This window comes from Podarcis raffonei, chromosome 5 (assembly GCF_027172205.1).
Source record: "Podarcis raffonei isolate rPodRaf1 chromosome 5, rPodRaf1.pri, whole genome shotgun sequence".
NCBI classification, from domain to species: Eukaryota; Metazoa; Chordata; class Lepidosauria; order Squamata; family Lacertidae; genus Podarcis; species Podarcis raffonei.
The window spans coordinates 95,843,450-95,869,452 of NC_070606.1; the positions used below are offsets into that span (position 1 = coordinate 95,843,450).

General features: G+C 45.5%; 1 protein-coding gene and 1 non-coding gene across 2 annotated transcripts; both read left to right on the plus strand.

The window, feature by feature from the left end:
• Positions 1-7,626, plus strand: LOC128414865 (lipocalin-15-like). Its single transcript, XM_053390780.1, has 7 exons — positions 1-485; positions 1,067-1,206; positions 2,767-2,837; positions 4,650-4,763; positions 5,985-6,086; positions 6,527-6,548; positions 7,427-7,626. Exons 1-7 carry the CDS (start codon positions 390-392, stop codon positions 7,431-7,433), a joined length of 552 nt encoding a protein of 183 aa, XP_053246755.1. The 5' UTR covers positions 1-389; the 3' UTR covers positions 7,434-7,626.
• TRNAK-UUU (transfer RNA lysine (anticodon UUU)) lies at positions 2,267-2,338 on the plus strand. The gene has a single exon. It is a non-coding gene; the product is annotated as a tRNA-Lys (tRNA).
• Positions 7,627-26,003: the final 18,377 nt, after the last annotated feature.

The following is a 26,003-nucleotide window of genomic DNA, read 5'->3' on the forward strand; positions in this document are numbered from 1 at the left end:
AGTTGAAGCCTCCAGTGGGGTGCCATTGAGGCTCCCAGTCTTTCTCTCCCCGCCCCGTCTGTACACAAGTACGGATGGGGAGTGTGCCAAACTGGGTCTTTGACTCAGGTGAAATAAAGCCTGGTTTTGCCCCGGTTGGTATCCAGTTGCAGCCCAGCAATTATCACTTAATAGGGTGTTACCCAATACCACCTATCCAAGATAGCAGATCCACAGTTGGCCAAAGTGTTACATAAGACGTGGGAGGAGGCGCTGCAGAGCGCCCTGGCTGCTGTGACACCCAAGGGGAGAGGTATAAAGTTGGGCGCCTTCGAAGGAGACGGCATCTTCCTCTGCCCAGCTGCTTTTCTATTGACAGCACGCAAGGAGCAAGAGGAGGCACCCGCAGGATGAGGTCCACCATGCACAGCCTTTTGATGCTCCTGCTTTGCTCATTCTGCGTTCGGGCAGACATTGCCATGCAACCAGACTTCGATCTTCAGAAGGTACTGAGCTGTAGGGAAAGGGTGCGGTCACTGCTGTGTGGAAGTTGCACCCCTTTCTTTGCTTCCAGAGCTAGCCAATTGCTCACACTTCTGCAACCAAGTGCCCTCCAGGAGTTGGTGCTGAAGGAACTCCCACCAGTCCCAGCTAGCCAGAGGCCAGTGGCAAGGGGATGATGGGAGCAGGAGTCCACCAAGTACCATCTAAATTTATACTCGATTTGTTCCTGGCCATTTTCTCTGTTGTCTTTTGATCTTATAATGCTATCTGGTTGCCAAATTTGAAAGCCTTGTCATCACCTCATGCACTTGCCAGAGTCAGCTTCCCTGACGCCGTTGTTGGTTTATTGCTGACCTACACTTCAGTCCAGCTCCTGAGTTTTAATCTGGGTGTGCATTTATTCTCCTTTTTATTATGGGCTTCTTTTCATTAGAGGGGTTCCTGTGCTCCACTCTGAGCCTTGGCACAAATAATGCAGGTTAATTGAAATGCACAGAAATGTGGGAAATGCCAGATTTGGCCTCGTCTGGATGGTGGAGTGGAGGGGTGAGACCTCTGGTCTGACTGGAATGGTTTCCTCCAGTTTTCAGGGATGTGGCACATCATGGCTGGATCGTCAAACTGCCCTGTGTTCCAGGGCATGAAGAGCCTCATGACAACATCTGCTGCTCTAGTCAAACCCCTTCCAAACGGTGACATGAAAATACTTACTGGCTACCCTTTGTAAGTAACTACTGCTAGTCCCTTAGCTGGCCTTAGGAGCACTTTACATGATTAAGAATGGGGGAGGGAGGGCACATTTTGCAGGGGAGGAAATATGCCCCTCCCAAATACCCCCTCCCTGTGAAACCCTTTGAAAACGCTGGGGTAGGATGAAAATGTTCCCTCTTCATTAGACCAGGCACTCTGGTTTCCCTTGGGGGTGTTGCCATGTAGACTACAATGGATTGGTGATCCCCGATGGCTGGATCATAGAGCCAGCAAGGAGAGGCACCCTCTTTCAGAACAGATGTGCCAAATTCTCATCAAAATTTGCTGGGATGGGTTTGGACCATTTCCCTATAAGGAGATATTTAATGCTCTGGCCACCCCACTCCTCCTACAAACCAACACTGAAGTGTTATAGTGTTCCAATACTAATTTAATCAGTACTTTCCTAATCTTATACATACTGGAAAAGTGACCTGATGCTAATTAAAATACACAAGTGGGATGATAAAATGAAACCTGCTGCAAATGTTATAATTTATTTGTTTATTTCATTGCATTTCTATTCCACCTTTTTCTAAGATGAGCTCATGGGGGTGTATATGCTTCTGCCTCCTCGTCTAATCCTCACAATGACCATGTGAGGTAGGTTAGGGTGAGAGGCAACAACTGGCCCCCAGTGAGAGCCCTGGTCTCTTAGGTCTTTGTGGTTGCACCAACTACTACACTATCACTGGCTCTCATAATGCAGTTTTCCTCCGTGTAGGGCTTTCTGGGTGTTTTGGATTCCAGTTCCCATCATCCCTGACCATTGATCTTCCTGGCTGGGGCAGATGCAACATGTAGCCCCCAAACGCCTGTGAATATGTTGGGCAGCTAAATCTTCCCCAGGTCAATATGAAGGAAGAGTCCTAGCTCAACATATTGTCAGCAACGGCAATGATGCTCCTTTCCCTGTTCTCCCCTCTGAGAAAGGGATCACGATGTCAAGTGTGCCCCTCACCCGCATTAAAATATGGGTGAATGAGACAAAGCACCTCTGCTGAAAATGCCCCACGGGGAAGCAGCCTCCGTAGTCTAATAGCTCAGTTGGTAGAGCATGAGACTTTTGATCTCAGGGTCGTGAGTTCGAGCCCCACATTGGACAAAACATTCCTGCATTGCAGGGGGTTGGACTAGATAACCCTCAAGGTCCCTTCCAACTCTATGATTTTATATATTTGGGGGGGGGCAGGGCTCAGCCTCTTGCTAATATTAAAAATTAAAAAACAGGCAGATTTTACTATCTGGGCCCACTTGCTTAGTCACATTAAATAGGTCCTTGTAAGAGTAGCTCTGTATACTTACTGTTTTGTAAAGTTTGTGGAGGCTTTAAAGCTGCACAGAATCAAATGATAGCTTAGTAGATAGAGCATGAGACTCTTAACCTCAGGGTTGTCGGTCTGAGCCCCACATTGGACAAAACATTCCTGCATTGCAGGGGGTTGGACTAGATGACCCTTGTGGTCCCTTCCAACTGTATAATTCTGTGATTTCTAAACCCAGTATGTCTCTTTCCCTCATTTCTCTTTTCAGCCCTGAGGAGTGCAAGAAGGTAGAGATGTACTTTAAGAAGACAGACCAGCCTGCACACTTCACAAATGACGGTAGGGCACAAGTGCTTTAGGGCGTAGAGAGAGGGGAGCAGGGCTGTGCATTAAGGTTTGCCCCCAGAATTGCATTTTCCTGGCCCCCGCCCAGCCTGCCGTGATTCAGATGGGGGGATGGACCAATCAATGGGTTTCCCAGGCACGGCCAGGGCAGGCAAAAGTCTGCATCTTGGAGGGAAGTCAGGACCATGGAGAGATCCCCTTCTCCTGAGGTCAAACAGCCATGTTGCCTCAGCAAGGTCTTAGGGCCACAGACTTTTCAAGCAGGACTAGCTAGTCATTGACTAGAGGCCTTGCTCCTTGAGGGTGAGTGAAAGAACTGTAGCTTTCTGCTGCAACCCTTGGTTCCTTTGTGGGAATAGGATTTTCAGCTGCAGGGATCTCTCCTGAGGACTCTCTTGATTTCTCATGGAGTCTGTGGACCAGCCATCAGAGTCTGGTGGCCAAGGTGTCTACTCAGGGAGAGAGGAAGAAGTGTCAATGGACCCCCATGAGATGGACAAGGGCATGGACTAATTTCCTTCTCAGAGCTGCAGTTGCCTGAGGATTTTTCCTCTGCAGGATTTTGGTCCAGAGCCAGGACACAACCACATCTTGTGTGAGAGGAAAGCCTGGCACGTGACCTCTTTCTGAGTAGGGGCTACCTGTGTGGGTAACTACACATGAGTAATGTGGCAACAGGGACAGTGGGACTCTGCAAAACTGACCTGCCAAATGGTTATGTGTTTAAAATTCCTGTGTGACCCTGAGTCAGTGCAGAGTGCTTTTTTTCTCTCTAAAAGAACCAAGGTTTTGATAAAAAGGCTTGAGACAGAGTGATCCTGAGCATATACAGGGTACTTCTTAATGCAGGTTGAAACTCACATGTTTTGGTATATATATTCCCTTGCCTGCTAGGTGCAAGAACACTGCACACACATTTTTTCAAAATTCCTAGCAATTGCCAAATAAATTCTGGTTTCTCTGCAGCCTAACTGGCAAAAGAGCTTGCCATTCACGCTAGTGGTTCTTGGATCATTTCCTCCTCCCCCATCTAGGAAAATTGGTGCGGACACTCTAGAAGAAGTCAAGAATCCTTTGAAGGAATGGGTTTCCCAAATCTAAAACCTGACTATGCAGTCAGTCTGAAATGGGCCCCAAAATCCCCATTTTCCCTTCTCCATTAGCTAAAATGCATTAACTTGAGCACTTGAGCCAATGTATAAAAAGAGCCCAGCTGTATAAACAAAGCCCTCTCCTTTATCAGTACATGACGCTTAATGGATGGCCTTGCCAGTTCCGAATTTGAGACGGGACGGCAGAGTTGGGGTTTATCTTATCTTGTAGGTTGTAAATATCCTGACACACTGACGCACAGGCTCTGCAAGACAGGGTCTGTCAGCCCCCACGGCCGGAGATGGAGATGGCTTCAAGGGAAACTCCTATAGCTGGGTGACCTCCTTACCCCAAGATAAGAGTACCGGTACAGGAACATCTGTTTATGGTCATGGATGTCAACTTACGTGTATGAACGTACGAGGCTGGATTCCTGGGGAAGGGGGGAGAGGGTGCCTTGAGGGGATATATACTGTGTGAAATTTCTCTTTCTTTGGGCTTGCTGTGAACTGACCACGCAAGTGCCTTTCTGCTGCTCCGGAGAGCAGAAATAAAGAACTCTTTCTCTTCAGAGTGTGGCTTGGTGGGTGATTATCAATATTATCTGGCTCTGGAAAGATGGGAGGAAGGAAAAGTTGAAAGGACAGAAGAACAGATTCTGTTCCTCCTTCCATGGCCAGAACTAATCGGGGTTCCATCTCCTCCTTCATTCAGAGAATGCCAAGAGAGATATGCGGGTGCTGGAAACCGACTACACCAACTTTGCCCTCCTCTACACCTTCAAGGAGATCGAAGACGAGCCCAGCAGCACCACCGTCCAGTTGTACAGTATGTGCTCCAATGACCCATCTTTGAGGAAGAGAGAGGAGGGTGGAGGTGGCAAGAGCCGCCATCTTACTTCCTAAGCCATTGATGGCAGAGCGGCATTGCTAAGTTGGGGCTGCTTCTTTGAATGAAGGGATTGCACACCCTCTGATGCATCCCAGGCAAAAGCAGAGCCCCCTGACTGAATCCCCTGATCGGGACCCCTCACTGAAAATCAGGAGTTGCTTTCTTCTCTTTGTCCTTGGTGCTGTGCTGATTAACTCCGCAGCCACTTGTCTTCCATGGTTTTAAAGCCAGGAGGGTATTGGCGGGGGGGGGGGGAGTTGTAGATAAAACTAGCAAACCCTCATTGCCCTACAATAGATTATAATACAGTACAGTACTAAACAGTACTTAACAGGGCCAGCACGAGGCAATTTTCTGCCTGAAGTGAAGGGTAAGATGGCACGTCTCCCCCACATATACTGGCAGCTGAATCTTATTTTAGCACTGGTGATGGGGACAGCAGAATTTCAGGGCAGGCTATGTGGCATAGCTCTCCCCTCTGATACTTCGCTGCTGCTGCTGCTGCTGCTGCTGCTGCTACCCTCCTCCCCTCCAGCTGCCTTACACTTCATAATGGACAGGCTCCATCACCAAAATAAAAAGTAGCATCCATTTTATGACACTTTAAATTATCTGGAATCCTGGTAATTGGTGGAGGATGCAGGGGACTCAATGACTCCCATACAACAAGAGTCCCAGGATTCCTTGCAAGGAGGGAGAAGGTTGTTAAATGGTTTGACTGGACCACTAGTTTTAAGGTGGGATGAGACAGATGTTTTGTTATATGTACAGCAGCATCAGCCGGCAAGAGGCACTTTATATAGCTTAAGAGGCCAGGCCTTTGCCCCAATAAGTTTAGAGTCTAAAAGTTGATGGAGGGAAGGCCATGAAAACAGAAGTGCCAAGTTGCTCCCAAGACTGAGGGGGCCCAGCGCATGTCATGCGAAAGTGGGGCAAGTGTCCAGGCCATGAGGTGCAACCCCTCATTCAAACCGCTTCTGAAAGTTCCTCCTCCTCGCTACCTCCAGCCTCAGCCCACAGACTGGAACCCCCTTAGGGTGTTCCCTCCACATGGCAGCCTCTCAAGACTCTACCCTGCCCTGCCCACAAACTGGAGGTTGGTGAAGTTATTGCTCACCACCTGAAACAGAGTCTAATTCTGACCTCCTCTGGATGCAGCCCGCACTCAAGACATCAGCAATGAAGTGCTGGAGAAGTTCAAGGAGCATTACCACAAGGTGGGGCTCACAGACGACCTGATGGTAATCCTCCCCAAGTCTGGTGAGTATAGCATTTGTGATTTGTTTTCCTTTCAGCCTGTCTGGTTTAGCATGATGCTGGTACTCACCATGAAGTTGCTACAGTAATCTCACACTTTTAACATTTGAAAGAAAAAGGTACCGGTGCTGCATACCCTTGAGTGCCCCCAGAAAAAAAACACTGCTCATTGCGAGGATAACACTGATTCCCACAAATTGATCCAGAGGTTGGGTTGTGAGTGAAATGGCAGCAAAGGAATGGGCCAAGTGAGATTTTCCAAGCTAGCATATCCATTGGGTATAAGCCATACTACTAGACATAAAAACAACCTACTTGTTTTGCCTAGTGGGAGTCAATCCTGACCATTAAGGCCCCCCATGCTTGCTTGACAATTGGATTTCCTAAAGTCACACTTCTATGTTCTAATATTCATGAACTTCTTTCCCTTTTTTGCATTGCAGATGTTTGCTACAAGCTCCTCAGGTGAGTGATAAGTCTGACTAAAGAGGGGGTGTTTGCTACATCTGGAAAACTGGAAGCTGGAGGGTAGAGAGTTACTCCCCCCTTTGGTAATGTAGTAATGGGCAGCCAGTGTCCAATGGTGATTTAGACTACCTGGAATCAAGCTATCTGGGTGTAGAGAGACAGGACAACACTCAGATACCAGGCACTGGAGGCTCTCGTGGTCTGTTGTGGGGATGGGAAACATCAGCAGCTGCCTAGATGCAGTTGGGCTACAACTCCCATCAGCCTCAGCAAACATGGTCAATGGCCAGGGGTGATGGCGACAAGCATCAAAGACCAAGAAACCTCAGGAGAGTTTCCCACTCCTGTTTGCAGCCAATCTTTTTTCCTGGGCACAAAGTGACTGTCATTCAACAATCATGTGGAAGCCCAAGGAATCCTCAGACAAGTCCAGAAGCTTGTTTACAGACAGATGTGGGCTTTTCTCTTCCAAGGTTGTCAAGGGGAGGGAGGTGAGGAGTGCATCTATGTGTGGGAGCAATGGCAAACCAAGCCCCACAAGAAGGGCCTGCCAACAGCTGCCCCAAGGAAACAGGGCCCTGAATTTTGCTGGCATCACACCAGGGCAAGTGTGGGGAAGCCTTGGCCATGCTGGCTGGGGCTGATGGGTGTTGTAGATCAAGAGCTGCATCTGGAAGTCCAGACATTGACCAGCCCTGCTGCAGGGCTTTTCTGAGCAGATCTGCCATCTGTTGGTTGCTGTGAAGAAGGTTTGTCAATGGACAATCCAAGAAGAAAAAGATGAAGAGATAGTAGTTGGGACAAAATTTTGATATAGTGCCAGTTGCAGAGTTCAATGCCTTTTTCCACATACCATCCTGCCTTTTGTTTTGCAGTGCCTGAAGTGGACCCAATTCACCAGCAGCCAAGGCTTAACCTCCACCCCACTGCAGAAGTCCCACTGATTCAGAAATCACTGCTGCTGATCAGATCTCTCACTCCCTTCTCCCACTTCAGGCGTTCCCCACTCTGCAATCTGACCACTGCTTCATCCACACCCCACCCTTTCCTGCTGAATAAACAGCTTTACAAGGTGGATTCTTTTTTAGCAATGTGTTTCTTTGAGATAGGCTGTTTTTAGCAAGGATGGTGAGGTCTATTGCAGATATTAATATTGCACAGTTTGAAGCGACTGGATGCATGAAAATTGACTCCTTTTTGGAAATAAAACATTGTCAAGGTCAATAAGTTTAATTAAAACTTTACTTGCAGAACTTTCTTCAAAACATGACAAAAGCAGTAAATGATACATCCAAACAGTTCCACAAGACATGTGCCAGTCCAAAGCATAGCCCCAGCATCTTAGAAAATATGAAATCCCCCAAACACACCTGTCAGAGGCTCAGGAGCAGAAGCACAGGGGAGAGAGCAAATAGAGAGCGGAGGAGAGGAATCCGAGGGGAGCGTAGGGGAATATGACAGTGACCCGAGAGATTCCATGAGCTTCTCCAGCGAATCAGAAGATTCCCAGAAGGGGGCGCCTATGGTAAGGGCAAGGGGGGTCCCAGGGGGGACGCTCCAGAAGCAAGGGGCCAGCGGAGACTCCCAAGGGAGCAGCGGAGGATCAGGACCAGTTCCCCCACCAGAGCGCAGTGGGAGGGAAGAGTCACATGAGTCAGGACCAGCCTCTCCTCCAGCGGGGAGAGAAGATGAGTCAGGGAGAACCACGCCCCCATCGGAAAGTGGGGAAACGGAGGGAAGGCCAGGTCCAGCTAGCCTCCCCGAAGGAGGGAGCAGTGACACAAGTGTAACGGTCAGAAGGAAAGTGGGAGGCTGCGCGCGCGCGCCAAGTTCAAATGTGCAGGAGCGCGGACAGCAGAAGACCCGGATTGGGAGCCAGGTCCAAAAGCCCGAAGGAGGGAGGGGGAAGAGTCAGGGGACTCAGCGTCAGAGGAGTCTAGGAGGGCTGAGACTCCAACTAGCAGGTGGACCCAGAGAAGGAAGGAACAGAGGAAGAGGTGGAGTAAGGCTAGAATCTTAAACTGGTGTCAGGGGGGAGGAGATTCAGATGGAGCTTCGGCGGTCTAAGGTACAGACGTAGCGTTGCACACTGCGCGTGTGGAAGTGAAACTGAACTTCAATAAAGACTTTTATACTAAAGAAAAAAGCAGCGTTGGTCTTGTGTGAGCTGGGACCTTGGGCAGCGCTGACAACACCTATAAGCATTCTTACTTCCACAGAGCCTGCAAAGAAAAAACACGAAGGCAGCTCCCTTCTCATGTGAGCTAAGGTTAAACACTCACACGTTAGCTAGCAGAAAACAACAATAGTTAATGATCAACTCAGTTAAAACTCAGTTTCCCTTAGAACAGCCTTTCTCAACTTGTGAGTCCCCAGATGTTGAGCTACAACTCCCATCACCCCTAGCTAGCAAGGCCAGAGTTCAAGGATGATGGGAGTTGTAGTCCAACAACATCTGGGGACCCACAGGTTGAGAACCACTGCCTTAGAATATCACAGTGGAATTTCTCCATGTTAAACCTTTTCAGCAATACACATTTAGCCATTTCAGTGTCAATTAAACAATTATACTAACAAGGTCCCCAGACCATTGTGTAACAGACAGTGGGCATTTAACTTTCCAGACTCAAAGTATGTCTTCTGGCAGCCATGAGGGAGCATACCATCCATTTGTATTGTCCTGCTACTAACCCCCATACTATGGGAATATAGTTTAAAAGTACCAGAATATCTAAAAATATCAAAAATATTAAGTTGGACAACAACTTCAGACCAAAAGGAATATATCAGTGGACATACATGTACCATATGCTTCAATGAGGCCCTTGCAGCATCACAACCCCAGCATCTACCTGCCTGAGATGATGCCTTCAGGCTCTATCAAGAGACATTCACTAAGGTACTTCTTTCTAAATAACTGGCTGAGAAGGAGAATTCATGAAGCGAAGCATGAATTATTTTCTTCTCATGGTAACTGTGGATACCTATGGTCTTTGTGAAACCTTCTGGCATGAATTTTATAGGAGAAATCAGTATGTGGTATCTAGGAGACTTGGGATGCAATCTCATGGGAGGTGGGGGGGGTTGTTGAAAGGCAGTTTAAGCACTCATGTTATTTTCACACCAACCCTGTGGTTGGGCTGAGAGCTAGAGACTAGCCCAAGGTCATGACTGCTAAAAACTTGAACTTATTTAAAGATAATTATGAGAAATGTTGGTCAGAAGTGAAAAAAGATCTAGAAATATGGTCAAATTTGAAGCTTTCCTTGTTAGGCCGAATTGCTGTTATAAAGATGAATGTATTGCCAAAAATGTTGTTTCTGTTTCAATCATTACAGATTTTGGACAAAATGGACTGTTTCAAGAAGCGGCAGAAAGATATTTCTAGATTTGTCTGGCAGGGCAAGAAGCCCAGAATAAAATTTAAGATATTAACTGATGCAAAGGAAGAGGTGGATTTGCCCTGCCAGACTTTAAACTGTATTATGAATCAGCAGCATTCTGCTGGTTGAAAGAATGGCTGCTCCTTGAGAACACTGACATTTTGGATTTGGAAGGTTTTAATAATGTTTTTGGGTGGCATGCATATTTGTGGTATGACACGGTTAAAGCTCATAAAGCATTTAAGAATCATATTGTCAGAAAAGCATTGTTCAATGTCTGGATAAGATACAAAGATTTACTTGAGAACAAAACCCCAAGGTGGTTGTCACCAATGGAAGCAAAGGCTCAGAAAAAGCTCAATATGGAGGCCAAATGGCCGAAATATTGGGAAATTTTGGAACAAGATGGAGATAAATTGAAATTGCAGAGTTTTGAGAAATTAAAAGATAAAGTGCGAGGCTGGCTTCATTATTATCAAATAAGGGAAGCTTATAATTTGGACAAAAAAACCGGCTTCCAGGTGGAGAAATCGAAATTGGAAACAGAACTGTTAGAGCCAAAAACAAAGATTCTTTCAAGAATGTATAACTTGCTGTTGAAATGGAACACCCAAGATGAAACGGTTAAATCTGCTATGATTAAATGGGCACAGGATGTTGGACATAACATTATGTTTGCTGACTGGGAATGGTTGTGGACCACTGGTATGAAATTTACGGCAAGTAATGCCTTAAGAGAGAATATTATGAAAATGATATATAGGTGGTACATGACACCAGTCAAGCTAGCAAAAATATACCATTTGTCCGATAATAAATGTTGGAAATGTAAAGAAAATGAAGGTACATTCTTTCACCTCTGGTGGACGTGCCCAAGGATAAAGGCTTTCTGGGAAATGATATATAATGAAATGAAAAAGTATTTAAATATACCTTCTTGAAGAAACCAGAGGCCTTTCTTCTGGGCATAGTCGGCCAACAGGTGCCAAAGAAGGATAGAACTTTCTTTATGTATGCTACAACAGCAGCAAGAATACTCGTGGCAAAGTATTGGAAGACACAAGATTTACCCACCCTGGAAGAATGGCAGATGAAAGTGATGGACTATGTGGAGTTGGCGGAAATGACTGGCAGAATCCGTGACCAGGGAGAAGAGTTGGTGGAAGAAGACTGGAAGAAATTCAAAGACTACTTGCATAGGGAATTGGGGCCGACCTTAGAAAAAGACCTTTAAGAATAAATATTGACGTATAAAGATTGAGGTTTATAAGTTAAAATTGGTTAACTAAAATGATGGGGCTGATCTTAGAAAAAGATTTTTAAGAATAAGTATTGATGTATAAAGATTGACATTATAAATTAAAACTGGTTAACTAAAATGAATTAGAGAAAATACGGTAAAGTTTGGGACCAGAACTTGCTGAGCTAAAAATTGGAACTGGAATACAAGAAGGGGAGGTGTGGGGAAGTCAAGGAAATTGGTTATTGACAGTAAGAAATGTAAATTTTATGTGTTTTTAATTGTATTTTTTATGTTTTTTCCTTATTTTTTGAAAATTCCAATAAATATCTTTTTAAAAAAAATTCAAAGACTACTTGCAGAAATACTGTAAAATTAATGAATGTTAAAGTGATGTTGGATTGGATTTAAGTGGACTTAGTAATAAGATCAGTAAGAATATGTAAAAATGGTTTGATAATTGGTTAAAATATAAAGATGTAAATTTGTTGAAATATCGAGTTAAACTTAAAAGAAAAAGAAAAAAGAGGGGAAAGGATTTGCTGAATTAATGATGGGATTGGGAATACAAAAGAGGGAGGTGTGAGGAGGTCAAAGAAACAAGCAAATGAAAATTCTGAAAAATTTGAAAAATTGATTTGTTTTTAATTACTTTTCTTTGTGTTGTTATGTGTTTTTGTCATTTATTGTTGTATTTTGTGTAATTCTTTTATTGTATGTTATTTTTGGTTATGATTTTTCTGTTTTGTTTTTAAAAAAAATCTTAATAAATATCTTATAAAAAAAGAGAGAGAGAGACTAGCCCAAGGTCACTCAGTGAGCTCTGGGGCAGAATTGCATTTCTGCTTCTCCCCAATCCCAGTCCAACACTCTGACCATTGGAAAGTCATCAAAGAAAAGCATCTCCCCAGGCCTGGGTACTCTAATAGTTCTAACTTGAAATGCATTTTGAAAGTGCCCAACCCAGGAAACAAATATCCTAGTATTTCTCACAATATGTAAAAATGGTTTGATAATTGGTTAAAATATAAAGATGTAAATTTGTTGAAATATCGAGTTAAACTTAAAAGAAAAAGAAAAAAGAGGGGAAAGGATTTGCTGAATTAATGATGGGATTGGGAATACAAAAGAGGGAGGTGTGAGGAGGTCAAAGAAACAAGCGGTCCACTCAGGAACTGACTTCTTGTTAGCATCTCTGGGTTACAGAAAGATCTCTGAAATGTCCTCAGAGGCCAGTGCACTCTCACACACTTGTGGGCAGAATGAAGATTCAGGGACAGAAAATCTGATAGCTTAGTTCAGACTGGAGAATAAATAGGCTTCTTCTTTTTTCAGCTGCCCAGATAAAAAGTGAAATGCGCAAATACTTTAAATTCTGATTCACAGTATGAATGACCAATGCCAAATGGGCAAACCCCCTCTTGCTCAAAAAAGTTAAAGGGTCAGGAAAGGTTAGCCATGTAGGCATACTAGGATTGAAACATGTGGTTGTACAATGAGAGTGGCTCAGATAACTTTACAGAGGCGGGAAGCAAATAGCTAAGCAATTTATCAGGAGCTAGTGATCAGTGTGTGTGGTTCAAGTTCAGAAGCATAACATCCAGTGGAGCCACAACTTACACTCTTTGCAATGATGTGTTCCATTTTAACTTCCAGCTAGGATGTTTACAAGCTCATAAACACAGGTGCTGATTCATTTATCTGTTTTAAAATGTTGTTGCACCAGCATTCCTCAAGCAGTTAGTAGCAGTTGCCTCCAAGGGTGGATGGACTACAAGTTAGTGAAAGAGAACTGTTGTTGTCTAGGAGAGGCTGTAAATCTCTGATGATGCATTGAAATGTTTTAACTTGGGCGCTGTATGTGATTACTAGTGGTGTTCTGTTATTTTCTCTTTTGGGTCTGACTTGCAGCAAGTTCTCTCTGGGTATCAGTCTGTTTGTTGATCTGTTGTTTAACTTCATCAGGTGGGTATTTTAGTTCCAAAAAGGTTTGCTGTAGATCTCTTAGGTGAGAAACCCTGTCTGTAGAATTGGAAAAGACGCGGCTGTAACATAGAGCCTGGCTATGTAGAATTGATTGTTTGGTACGTTTGGTATGGTAGCTGAAAGCATGTAGATATGTTTGTCGGTCAGTTGGTTTTCGGTATAAGGTGGTGTCTATGAATCCATCCTGTATTTTTACAGTAGTGTCCAGAAAATGTATTTCTTGCATAGATTGGTTCATTGTTAGGTTGATGGTGGGGTGAAAGTTATTGAATGACTGGTGGAAGGTGTCCAGGGTCTGCTGAGCATGTGTCCAGATAATAAAAATATTGTCAATGTATCGCAGGTGCAAGAGAAGTAGAATAGTTTATTAACTATTGTTTTTGTTAATTTATTCATCTACTTTAAATATATACTCTTATGAAACTGCAGGTTATTACAATGTTCCGATCTGTTTACAATTTGTCTGTAAATATTCAATAAACCCTTTCCATTCTTTTATAAAAAGTCTGTTATCTTGATTTCTTATTTTTCTGGTGAGTTCTGCCATTTCTGCATTTTTTCTAAGCTTTTGAATCCATTCTTCTTCTGCTGGAACTTCTGCTTCTTTCCATTTGGGGGCATTCTTGCTGCTGTAGTAGCATACATGAATAAATTTATGTACAATTTGGGAAGTTATGTCCTTCTAATTCCCAAAAGCTTCTGGGGGTTGTTGTTTTTACAAATGTTATTACAAACATCCTTTTCAATTCATTATATATCATTTCCCAGTAAGTTTTAACCTTACTACAAGACTACCACATATGATGAAAAGAACCTTCTTTCTCTTCCAACACTTATTTGATTTAGAGTTATACATTTTTGCCAATTTACTTGTTGTCAGATACCATCGATATATCATTTTCATATAATTTTCTCCAAGACCATAACATGCTGTAAACATCAGGAAGAACTTTCTGACAGAAAGAGCTGTTTGTTAGTGGACTGGACTCCCTCAGGAGGTTGTGGACTCTCATTCATTGGAAGTTTTAAGCAGAGGTTGGATGGCCACCTGTCATGGATGCTTCAGCTGAGATTCCTGCATTGTAGGGGGTTGGACCAATGACCCTCAGGGTCCCTTCCAACACTACAGTTCTTTGGTTCTATGATCAGTATGGAGGGGGTTGAAAGGGGGTGGCCAAATCAGGAGAGAAAAGGAAGCGCAGAAAGAGGAGTGATCTGTGTGTAGGAGAGAGTTGAGGAAAGTGACGAGGAAGGTGGAGGAAAAAATGGATTAAGAGTAAGAATGGGGATGCAAAGTAAGTTGCAAAAAGGAGGGAGTAGGAGGCTTGGGGATAGGGTTGAAGATGAAAGCAGGAGCCTGAAAGGGCCTGAAAAACAGGAGATGGGATGAAGGTGATAATGGGTGCAAAGCAGAGCTGCAAAAAGAAGAGACCTCAGCAGTTGCATGAGATGGGAAGGGGAAGCTCTAGGGGGTTAATGTGTCAGGAATGACAAAGAGTTTGGCAAGTGGAGGAAGCATGAGTGCAGCCTCCTGTAATTTTCCTATTGCATTACGCCTTGCAGCGGGGAACAGCACAGAGTTTATAAGGATGGGGATGTGTTGTACCCCCTGGTATAGATTCCATATTGACTTCTTTAACTCCTTCTGGCAGCTGGAAGCGGAACATTCTCAGCAGGCTGGTCAGTAGGATGAAAATTTCAGTCTTTGCCAGCTGCATTCCCAAACACATGCGAGACCCTGCGGAGGAGACAAGGGGAAAGCAGCAAGTGAGCAATAATTTACTTTCCAGTGTCCATTTCTTTGTACTCTACACAATACTATGGTGAACTAGACATAGTTAGGACAGGGAAATAATCAAGGCTGTTGTCAATTCCCTAGCCTGCTGAGTGCCAACATTTCATAGTTGATTATGAGAGGCAAACTTTGGTCAACTGCCCTGAGCAATAGCGGAATAAGTCACAAACCCAGATTGAAAGAAACTGAAAGAGATAGGAGGAGAGGGAGGAGAGGTTGTAGAAGCTGATTTCCTTGTGCTTGCACCCTTGGTTTCGGTCTCAAGGTTTCTGGGTTTCTTTGTTTATTTGGTGCTCGACAGAAAGAGAGCTGCAAGGCTTTTAAAAAAAATACTCAACTGTCTCTGCACAATCCCCAAGGGTGATGTTCTGTGAGCTTAATAGTCTTCTTCTATAGTATAGCATTGTGCAAGAAGGTCCAGCACAGGGCTAATCATTTTTTTTTATTTAAAAAAAGAAATCATAGTACTCTGAATTCGCTCTTCCCTCCCTCCCACCCAACAACATAAAATGTTTGGAAGGGTATATTGCTGGGGGGCAGAGACAATAAGGAAAGTGCCATATAATATTTGCAAGTTTAATATTCCAAGGGCAGCTCATAGAATGTCTAGTTGTAGGGTCACAGCTAACCGGGCTGAGACAAAGTCTCTGCCTGAGAGCTGCTGTCAGCCAGAGGTGACACTATAAGACTCAGTAAAAGAACTCTTTGATGTCTTATGGAAAAAGTAGAAAACTCATCTCTAAGATGAATTCGGCACTTTAATTTGCCTTTCAACTGTTTCATCATCATAGTCTTAGAATACGACGAGATCTAAGTGTAATATGAGAATTATGACTCAACAAATCCCAGCATTAACAATGCAGTTGAGTGTACATTATGCATCGACCCAGGTAATCAGGCCTATTGTTCTCCGCCAGCCCACCTGAGAAGTTCATTGTAAAAGAGGTCTGAGCTGGTGCTCCAAGCTCAAACTGCATGGCTCTTACAAGCCATTTTCAAGTCTTTATACCCAGTGCTATTTTTCTAGAAAAAGAGATGCTAAAACTTACCACAAACACCTTTTATAATGGCAATGGTGCCCACCTGACAGGTGCTGGAACTGAGTTCCTGTGAGTTCCAGCTGGGAAAAAGCCCTGCTCATACCAATAATTTAGGAACTTTCAGCACTGTAACTAAGTCAAGTTTTACTGCCTGTACAATGTTTTCTGAATGCTGTGTGGAAAAGCAAAGGACTCTGACCTTTGGAGAGTTTGTATGTGAACCATTAGAAACTTACCAAATGTGTGGTCTTTTCCCTCTTCTGTGGAAGAGGGAAACTTTGAAGTACAAGGGCGTATATTAAAGGTCTAGCAGCCTATATTTCCACACTTTACTTTGCTGCATATTTTTGGATTTAAAATCTTTGCTGGGGTGTTCTCACCAAAAGAGTACTTGCCCCAAACCTGAATCTTGGAATTCTCCTTTCTATATACCTATTTTTCCCCCTGACAACCAACCAGAAGAACCTGTAAAACCATACTGTACTATCATATAAAAATGGCTGGCTCATCTTTACTTTAAAACATCAACAACAACAATTGAATAGGCATACAGTGGTACCTCGGGTTAAGTACTTAATTTGTTCTGGAGGTCAGTTCTTAACCTGAAACTGTTCTTAACCTGAAGCACTACTTTAGCTAATGGGGCCTCCTGCTGCCGCCGCGCCATTGGAGCCTGATTTCTGTACTTATCCTGAAGCAAAGTTCTTAACCTGAAGCACTATTTCTGGGTTAGCGGAGTGTGTAACCTGAAGCGTATGTAACCTGTCAGGGAACTGACATCAGAGATTAGCGGAGAGGGAAGCCGCTCCAATGATGCAGGGGAGGGAACTAGCAAGGAGAGAGAGAGAGCTTCCGCTGGGGAAGGAAACCAAGGTGACAGCAGGAAGAAAGGGGAGGCTGAGAGTACTTCGGAGGGAAGGCTCCGAGACTCTTCCAGTGAGATCAGTGGGGAGAGCGCAGGACCTCCGCTTGGCAGGCCTACTCTGCGCAGAAGGCTTCCGCGCAGAGAAGCTAGGCGGAGACTGGCTGTCAAGGAGTTTTTATGTTGGAAGAAGTTCAGGAAACGCCCACTGACGGATTCTGCCAGTGATTAAGACAGTCGCGTTGTAAGGCGCTGTCAAAATAGGGAAAGGTTTAGCTATACAACCCGCTTGGAGCAGCAAGGAGTTTTACGCATAAGCAACCCCAATTCCCATTACAGCAATCCGTCAGTCCTCTAAGTTGCTTGTGCGCAGAGAAGCAGGGGCAGCATCATGAGTCAAACTGGAGGAGCCGGCGCCGGAGAGGGGGGCAGAGGAGGACCTACTCTGGAGGAGAGAAACAGAGAGTTGGAGCAGCAACTCGCCCTACTAGCGGCATGGCTGGATGAAAGGCGCACTCAGGATGCCCAGGGGAAGCCCACCCCCATCGCAAGGAAGGTACCGGGACTAGTGCAGAAGTTTGGGGGCAATCCCAGAGACTATAATGCATTTAAGACAGAAGTGCAGTATGCGCTGGACCTGCAGTACGAGGACTTTGTAGATGATGCAGGGAGGGTAGCCTTCGTGGTAGGGCATCTGGAAGGGCGCGCCAGAGATTGGATCCGACCCTTGATGGCGTCGGAGAATGCTGCCTTGAAGGATTTGAGAAAAAATTTTAGCGCCATGGACCATATGTTCTCGAGTGATGTGGAGCAGAGCGTGACCCGCAAAGTACTGATGGGGTGCAAACAAGGGAACCAATCAGTGAGAGAGTACTGGTCGCGATTTGCGATGCTGATCCATAGACTTGGGTGGGAACTGGGTTCGGCGCCAGTGCAAATGTTATTTGAGGAAGGCTTATCCCCTTGGGTAAAAGATGAACTCTCCCGCGCGCCCCGCCCGGAATCGATGGACCAGCTGACCAAAATGGCGCTGGCTGTGGGAGTACGCCAAGAGGCGCGCGCTCTAGAAAAGCGGGAAGGGAGAGCAGAGCGTTGGTATGACAACCGCATTCCGGACGTGCCTGAGCAACCCGCGCCGCCCGCGGAACCAATGGAGATTGGAGGAGCGCGCGAGCGCGGGGTTTCAAACTCCAGCGAGGTTTGCAAGAAGGAGGGGAAAACGACTAAGAAGTGCTTTCTCTGCCAGCAGGCGGGACATTTCGGTCAACACAAGACCATGTTGCTTGTCACCAGGCAGTTCTGGTGGCCAAGGGTAAGGGAGGATGTGCGGGAATACGTACGGGGGTGCGAGTGCTGCCAGTGGGCTAAAGGGGAAAGGGCAGCACCCGCGGGGTTACTGGAACCCTTGCCCACACCAGAAAGACCATGGGAAGGGGTATCAATTGATTTTATGACTGATTTACCCAAGTCCAGGGGGAAAACAGCAGTCATGGTGGTAGTTGACTTGATGACTAAAATGTGCCATTTTATTGCTTGCTCGCATGCAGTGACTGCAGAGGAAACAGCTAGGCTGTTTGTAGATCACATCTTCAGGTTGCATGGCGCCCCCTTGAGGGTTTTATCCGACAGAGGCCGGCAATTTACTTCCAAATTCTGGAGGAAGCTCATGAGACTGCTGGAAGTTGAAGTTAGCTTCTCGACGGCCAGACACCCAGAGACCAACGGACAAGCAGATAGAGCTAATAGCATACTTCAACAGTATCTACGCTGCTACGTCAACGAAAGGGAGAACGATTGGGTGGACAAACTAGCGCTGGCTGAATTTGCATACAATAACGCGGAACATGTGTCCACGGGGATGAGTCCATTCATGGCCAATTACAGGTGTCATCCCAGGGCCTTCCCAGGGGAGGAGGGGGGAAGGTGGAGTGTACCGGCAGCCGAACAATTTGTGGAAGAAATGGAGGCTTTACACCAACAACTTAAGGTTAACCTGGAGAGGGCGAAGGAAGCGTACAAGAGGCAGGCAGACAAGCACCGCAGAGAAGGGGAAACTATAAGAGTGGGGGACCAGGTGTGGTTGTCTACCCAAGGGTTACCGTTCAAAGGGGGGTGTAAGAAACTATGGCCAAGGCGATTGGGACCTTTCGAGGTAACACAACAGGTTAATCCTGTGACCTTTAGACTCAGATTGCCCACCAACATGAAACTGCACCCGGTGTTCCACCGGTCCTTACTCTCACCATACAGGGAAGGATCTCTGGGACAAAAAAGAGAAACACCCAGGCATCCCCGGGTAGAGGAAAGGGAACTCAGTGGTCATGCAGCTGAAATTCTCGATTCAAGGTGGAGAGGGAGGAGGGTGGAATATTTGGTGGCGTGGGAGGGGGCGTGGGAGGGGGAGAACACTTGGGTTCCTGCAGAAGAGATCAGGGAGGAGTATCTGCAGGAGGAGTTTCATCGCAGGTTCCCAAGGAAGCCCAAGCCATTAGGGAGGTTCTGGGAGGAGCAATTTGGCAACACGGAGGATGAAGAAGAGTTTGTGGGATTTCCCGCCTCAGAAGCGGAGGAAGGGGAGAGATCCGAGGAAGAGGAATCTGACTGGGGAGATTGGGCAGAGGAAAGAGAGAACAGCAGGTGGAGAGCGGTGTTGGAATCATCTGAGGAGGAGGATAGCTCTTTCTGGGGTTTTCCCGCTTCACCGTCCCCGGGACGGACGGGGGAGGGGGAGGGGCCTGGGAGGGAGGTGGATGTCAGGGAACTGACATCAGAGATTAGCGGAGAGGGAAGCCGCTCCAATGATGCAGGGGAGGGAACTAGCAAGGAGAGAGAGAGAGCTTCCGCTGGGGAAGGAAACCAAGGTGACAGCAGGAAGAAAGGGGAGGCTGAGAGTACTTCGGAGGGAAGGCTCCGAGACTCTTCCAGTGAGATCAGTGGGGAGAGCGCAGGACCTCCGCTTGGCAGGCCTACTCTGCGCAGAAGGCTTCCGCGCAGAGAAGCTAGGCGGAGACTGGCTGTCAATGAGTTTTTATGTTGGAAGAAGTTCAGGAAACGCCCACTGACGGATTCTGCCAGTGATTAAGACAGTCGCGTTGTAAGGCGCTGTCAAAATAGGGAAAGGTTTAGCTATACAACCCACTTGGAGCAGCAAGGAGTTTTACGCATAAGCAACCCCAATTCCCATTACATAACCTGAGGTACCACTGTAATTATTTGTATAAAAAGGTTAAGAGATGTTTGGAAGTAAGCAATGAGGATGTCTACTGAATTTCTGCAGGAACAATACTTTACAGCACGTGGCAGATGATGTTAAACACCCAGCTCCTGACAGATACAGGACAAAAATACTCCTTTGTTCTTTGAAAATGGAAAACTGGCACATACCCCAATCTCCTATAGAGGTCAGAATGAAAGAAGTAGAAAGCAGGATGATTTCATTGCAGACTCAGTTCTGAGTGTGGTTTCAGACCAGGCTAAATTACATCCCATGAAAAGATGTAGGGTAGCTTTAGCCTAAACATTCCCAGCAGTGCTACTCCTGCCAGAAGGATGTTATTTCTGCTCTGCCTCCCTTGCTGCTGCTGTTGTCATTCCCTGGAATCTCCCCCATAAGCATGCCTACAAATCACAACATAGCTTGGACATTGGCATTTACCTGCACCAAATGGCAGGTATTCTTCTCTAGCCACATATTGTCCGTTCTTGTCCAAAAAATGATTTGGGTTGAACTCTGTTGGCTTCTCCCATCGTGTTGGATCAAGAAGAACAGAACGCAGATCAGGAATAATAGTAGTCCCCTGCAAAGAAGAAACAATTGAAAGGGAATGCACTCAGAACACTGGATTGTCCTTCACTACCCTAGGGCTAATATTTGTGAAATTCAAACTGAATTTAAACTGGGTGGGGTTTTTGTGGGGGGAGTGGCATTTACCAGTGGCCAGATTCATCTCCAACTTTTTTCCATTTAAAAGCTGCCTGTATGGGCAGGGGAAAGGACGGTCTCGTTCTCTCCATCCGTCTTTTAAAAGGGAAGACCCAAAACCAGAGGAAGACTGCTGGTCACCATATTTTCCCCTTCTTGATACATGAATAATAGAATTCTAGAGCTGGAAGGACTCCAAAGGACATCAAGTCCAATCACCTGCGATACAGGAATCTCAACTAAAGCTTAAATTACAGAAGACCATCCAACCTCTGCTTTGAAATCTCCAATGAAGGAAAGTCCACAACAGCTCTGTCAGAACCTGAAGCCATTGGTTTAGGTCCTGCCCTCTAGAGCAGGAGAAAACATGCTTTCTCTATTTTCCATGTGATAGTCCTTCAGATAGTTGAAGATGACTATCATATCTCCTCTCAGTTTCCTTTCTCCCAGGCTTTAGCATAACCAGCTTCCTCAATCATTCCTCATAAAGCTTAATTTCCATACCCTTTATACTCTTGCACACCCTCCTCTGCACACGTTCCAGCTTGTCAATATCCTTCTTAAACTGTGGTACCTAGAACTGGACACAGGACTCCACATATGGTCTGACCAAAGTAGAATAGAGCAGTACTATTACTTCCCTTGCTCTGGACACTATACTTCTGTTGGTGCAGCCTTGTATAGCATTAGCTTTTATTATTATTATTATTATTATTATTATTATTATTATTATTATTATTATGCTGCATCAGTGGCGTAGCGTGGGTTGTGAGCACCCGGGGCAAGGCAAGTAATTTGCGCCCCCAACCCGTGGATTTGCGCCCCCTAACCCGTGGATTTGCCCTAGCCCCAGATGTTGCGCCCGGTGCGGCCGGCCCCCCCTGCACCCCCCACGCTACGCCACTGTGCTGCATCACACTGTTGACACTATACTCCTGACAAAAAAAAAGCACTAGCCAATGGTGAAACAAGTCTGCAGATGGAACTCCTGCTCTTGTGTGGTTTTCTTGCTCTTCGGGTTTTAGACAACACAAGCTCCTGAATGGCTGCCTGCAACACTGCTGCAGCCCAGTGATTCTGTTTGGTCTTGGGATACAGGAGTGCAGTTGTATCATGCTTCTATACCTTGGGAATGAGGAAACCACAAATCTTCACATCCTCTGTACATTGCCTGATAACCCCAAAAAGTAAGGCATATTTAAAGCGCTGTGTTTCATGAATCACAGCATTGATGTAGGGCAATTTCTTCTTATCTTGATAGCTGATTGAGTGAGCAGAACCTATGACATCTTCTATCTCCTTGTAGGCTTTATCTGAAGAGAATAATAAAAACATATGGTTTATTTTGAATATTGCATTTTTTTCCCCAGATGGACATTTATTTCCCATGAACTTATTCCATAAGATTCTGTGAATGAGTCCCTGTTCCTTACATTTATAGCCCAACTATTCCTCCAAGGAGCTCATGTCAATGTACATGGTTCTTCTCTACTCTAGATCCCAGGGGTGAAAAAGGGGAAAGTGAATCTCCTCTCAGCTGTTTCCGGTTACTAGAGCTGGCTGAAGGGCTATGATCCAAGGCTGTTACGAAAAAGGAGCAATGCTGAGTGCTCCAGATGGCTGGAAAGCCAAACAGGATGTTGACGTTATGGGACTGTACCGTGGGAACAAAGGAACAGTCTATTCACACCACTGAGCACTGGATGTTAGCTCAGAGTGTCACCTGACTTGTACTGGAAGTACATGGGAGGAGTTATTCTCTCTCTGCTGTTGATGTTAAGAGAGTGCAGACACGTTTTCTCTGTACTGCTGGAAAGACAGAAATAAAGGCATGTAAATACATTTCTGTCTGTCTCTCTCCCCTCCCTGGGGATGGCAGGGGAGGAGTGGTGTGTTCTTCTCACGTTTGAGGAGGATCGCCGATAGAGATCTCGCCTTGTCTTGCCGGGAGTCGCTGACGGGGGAGGTCAACAAGGAACTCAAGCCGGGCACCTGGAGAGTGGCCAATTCCTCTGACTGAAGGCTTGATTCCGACATGTTTTACACTTAAAAACAAACAAACATATCCTCCACCCCACAATATTTCCTACTTTGTTTCACTAATCCTCTTTTCCTTACTTGATCTTGGCAAACATCAATCAGGGAAAGGGCTCAGGCACTTATTTCACAGCAGAGGCAATGATGGCATCTGCTGGGGACCTCTTGGCCAGTCCTCTGCATGGGATCCAACTGTTAGAGGTTGAGGTCCCTTTGCTCTCCCCCCTAAAATATTTGAGGGGCCCGGACCAACCCAAAGTTGATGGATGTTACCATCCAAATGTGGACTGGGGCTTACCTGCCCCCCAATAATTTATTTGATTTGGCACCCCTGCCTCTTTATATCAAATAAATGAGCTTCTCTCAAAGAGAAAATCACCCGCTAAGCTGTGCAGAGGAAAAGGTGGCTTCATTGGCTATGTGTTAAACTGCCATTTATATTTCAAAAGATTCCAAAGTCCTTTTATCATGGCCAAAGAAAATGCAAAGAGGGAGGGAGTGAGCCCAGCAGAACTCTTCCAGGCTGAATGTTGAGCAAAGGGGAAGAGAGAAAATAAGAAAACAGGAGGCTTGTTACTGAAGTCATAATCTGTGCATTGGTTAACATTTCATATTTGTTGCAGAGGTTTAGAAGGGGTATGGCTTGCGGGCTGTCATGAAGGTACCTGGACTTCAGGATTCATCATTATACCCCTGGCAAAAACAATGACCTCTTTATGCATCTTTCTCTCCCTTCCTTTGGCCATGCCGTTTCCCAATCTTCAAATTGTCTTCCCTCTATTTGCACAGCCATTCCTCTCCTTCAGAAAAACTTTCATTGACTCACTTAGCTTCATCCACTACCCACAACCGCCTCCTGTTCCAACTTTCTTACACATTCAGACCCTCCATCTCTTCCTGTCCCAGTAATAATAGATTGGAAGCTTCCTATGGGGACAGGGCATTTAGGGCACTTTACATTTCTGCTTCTGTTGACCTTGATTTTAGGTTCCAGAAACTATGTAGGAAAATGTTGGTGGGGAAAAGGGTTCTTTCTAGATGAGTAAGTCAAAAGTATTTAACTTATTTTGATAACCCTTTGTCTTCCAAAACTTATATAATAAACTCACTTACTTTTAACTATTTCCATTCCTTTAAGTTCCTTATTTTAGCACCTCATTAGATATGAATGAAACCTTTAAAGAATTACAGTCCACTGTCAAGAGGTCAAGAGAAGCCCAGGCTCCCATAGCTCCCTCTCTCACCTTGGATATCTGGATGACTTGCCAGGAGGAGAAGCGCCCATTTCAGAGAAACGTTGGTTGTGTCTGACCCTGCTACAAAGAGGTCAAAGATACACTGAGCCATGTTTTCTTCATCATAGTTAGACTCTGGGTCATTCCTGTTCTGATGTTGAAAATAGGGAAGGTGACATGTCATTTACATGCATTACAACCTGTCCTTCAGCACTTACTTTATCTACTTTCACCCACTTATTACCATACCACCTTGTTGTTGTTTAGTCGTTTAGTCGTGTCCGACTCTTCGTGACCCCATGGACCAGAGCACGCCAGGCACTCCTGTCTTCCACTGCCTCCCGCAGTTTGGTCAGACTCATGTTCGTAGCTTCGAGAACACTGTCCAACCATCTCGTCCTCTGTCGTCCCCTTCTTCTTGTGCCCTCCATCTTTCCCAACATCAGGGTCTTTTCCAGGGAGTCTTCTCTTCTCATGAGGTGGCCAAAGTATTGGAGCCTGAGCTTCAGCTTCACGATCTGTCCTTCCAGTGAGCACCATACCACCAGGAAATGCTTAATAAGGGGTCAAGGGACCCATCACACCACCTGAAGTGACATGGGAAGCTGCCACCACCACTGCCCTGATGATGATGCTTCCTCCCTTACCTGCATTGCACAGCAGTGCCTGCAAAGTGACAGCAGCAACAGTGGTATCCAGTAAGATCCTGTGAGATTTTGATGAAATCTCAGCGAAGCTGCCACCACTGCCAGCACTGCTTCTTCATCAGTGGTGGACTACCGTATTTTTCGCTCCATAAGACACACTTTTTTCCTCTTAAAAAGTAAGGGGGAATGTCTGTGCATCTTAGGGAGCGGATGTGTGGTCCCTGGAGCCAAATTGCCGGAGTGCAGCATGCTCCTGGGCTGCTCTTTGGCGGTGGGGGGGGGAACCGCGCTGCTCTGCCGGCAGCCTCCACTTCCCCCTGCAGCCCCAGGAAGCTTTGGGAGGCTTTGCGTTGCTTTCGCTGAAGCCAGAACAGCAAGAGGGATAGCCGTGCAAAGGCTCTTCAACAACATCTGATTCGGAATATATTTTTTCTTGTTTTCCTTAGGTGCATCTTATGGTCGGGTGCGTCTTATAGAGCGAAAAATACAGTAGGTGGTGCATCAACAGGGATGTCTCCTGTTGACACTCCACTGCCCAAGGCTGTTAGCAATTTCACCCCTCCCAACCTTCTTTTTAAACCTCATTCGAACAGTTTGTTATAATACTGTTGTTGTTGTTGTTTTAAAATAAACATTTTAAAAGCCTTAGCCCCACCCACTAAATTGCTTCATAGATGTGTCCGGAACAGCTGGTCCCCGGGGTGGCCTACAGAAAATTGGCCTGAATTGAGAGCCACAGATTGAGGCCACAAGGCACACAGGGGGGATTGTATACATTCCTGCAAAAGATAGCATGAGTTAGAACTATAGAACCAACATATCCTCCACTGAAGAAAAGTGAGATAAAAAATGAAACCAGTGAAACCATTGAACCAGTAGAGCTTTCCTGTTGTCTCTGCCCATGTTTGAATGCGAGATAAACACCAATCCAGAATAATTTATGCACAGAAGCAATGCTCCAAAGGGAAGACCCCTTACTTGACACACACAAATTTCTACTCATTCACACTCACATTTAGGGTTATGGAAATACCTGGCATTTCCTACCTATTTCAATAGATGTTTATGGATGGAAGTCAACCTACTTTAGCAACTAAAATGACTATGAGGGAAATTTGGTGAAACTCAATGTGCTTTTCAGCTGAGATTCAGAATAAAAACATTGGTGTTTTGGCAAGACGTTAGTATTCACATGTAGGACGGAATATAACGATTCTTTGGATGAGCAGGATTCAGTTTCAAAGCAGGTACTTACTTTTTCCATCTCAAGTAGATAGAAATCAATGAAATCCTGTGGTTCATGCA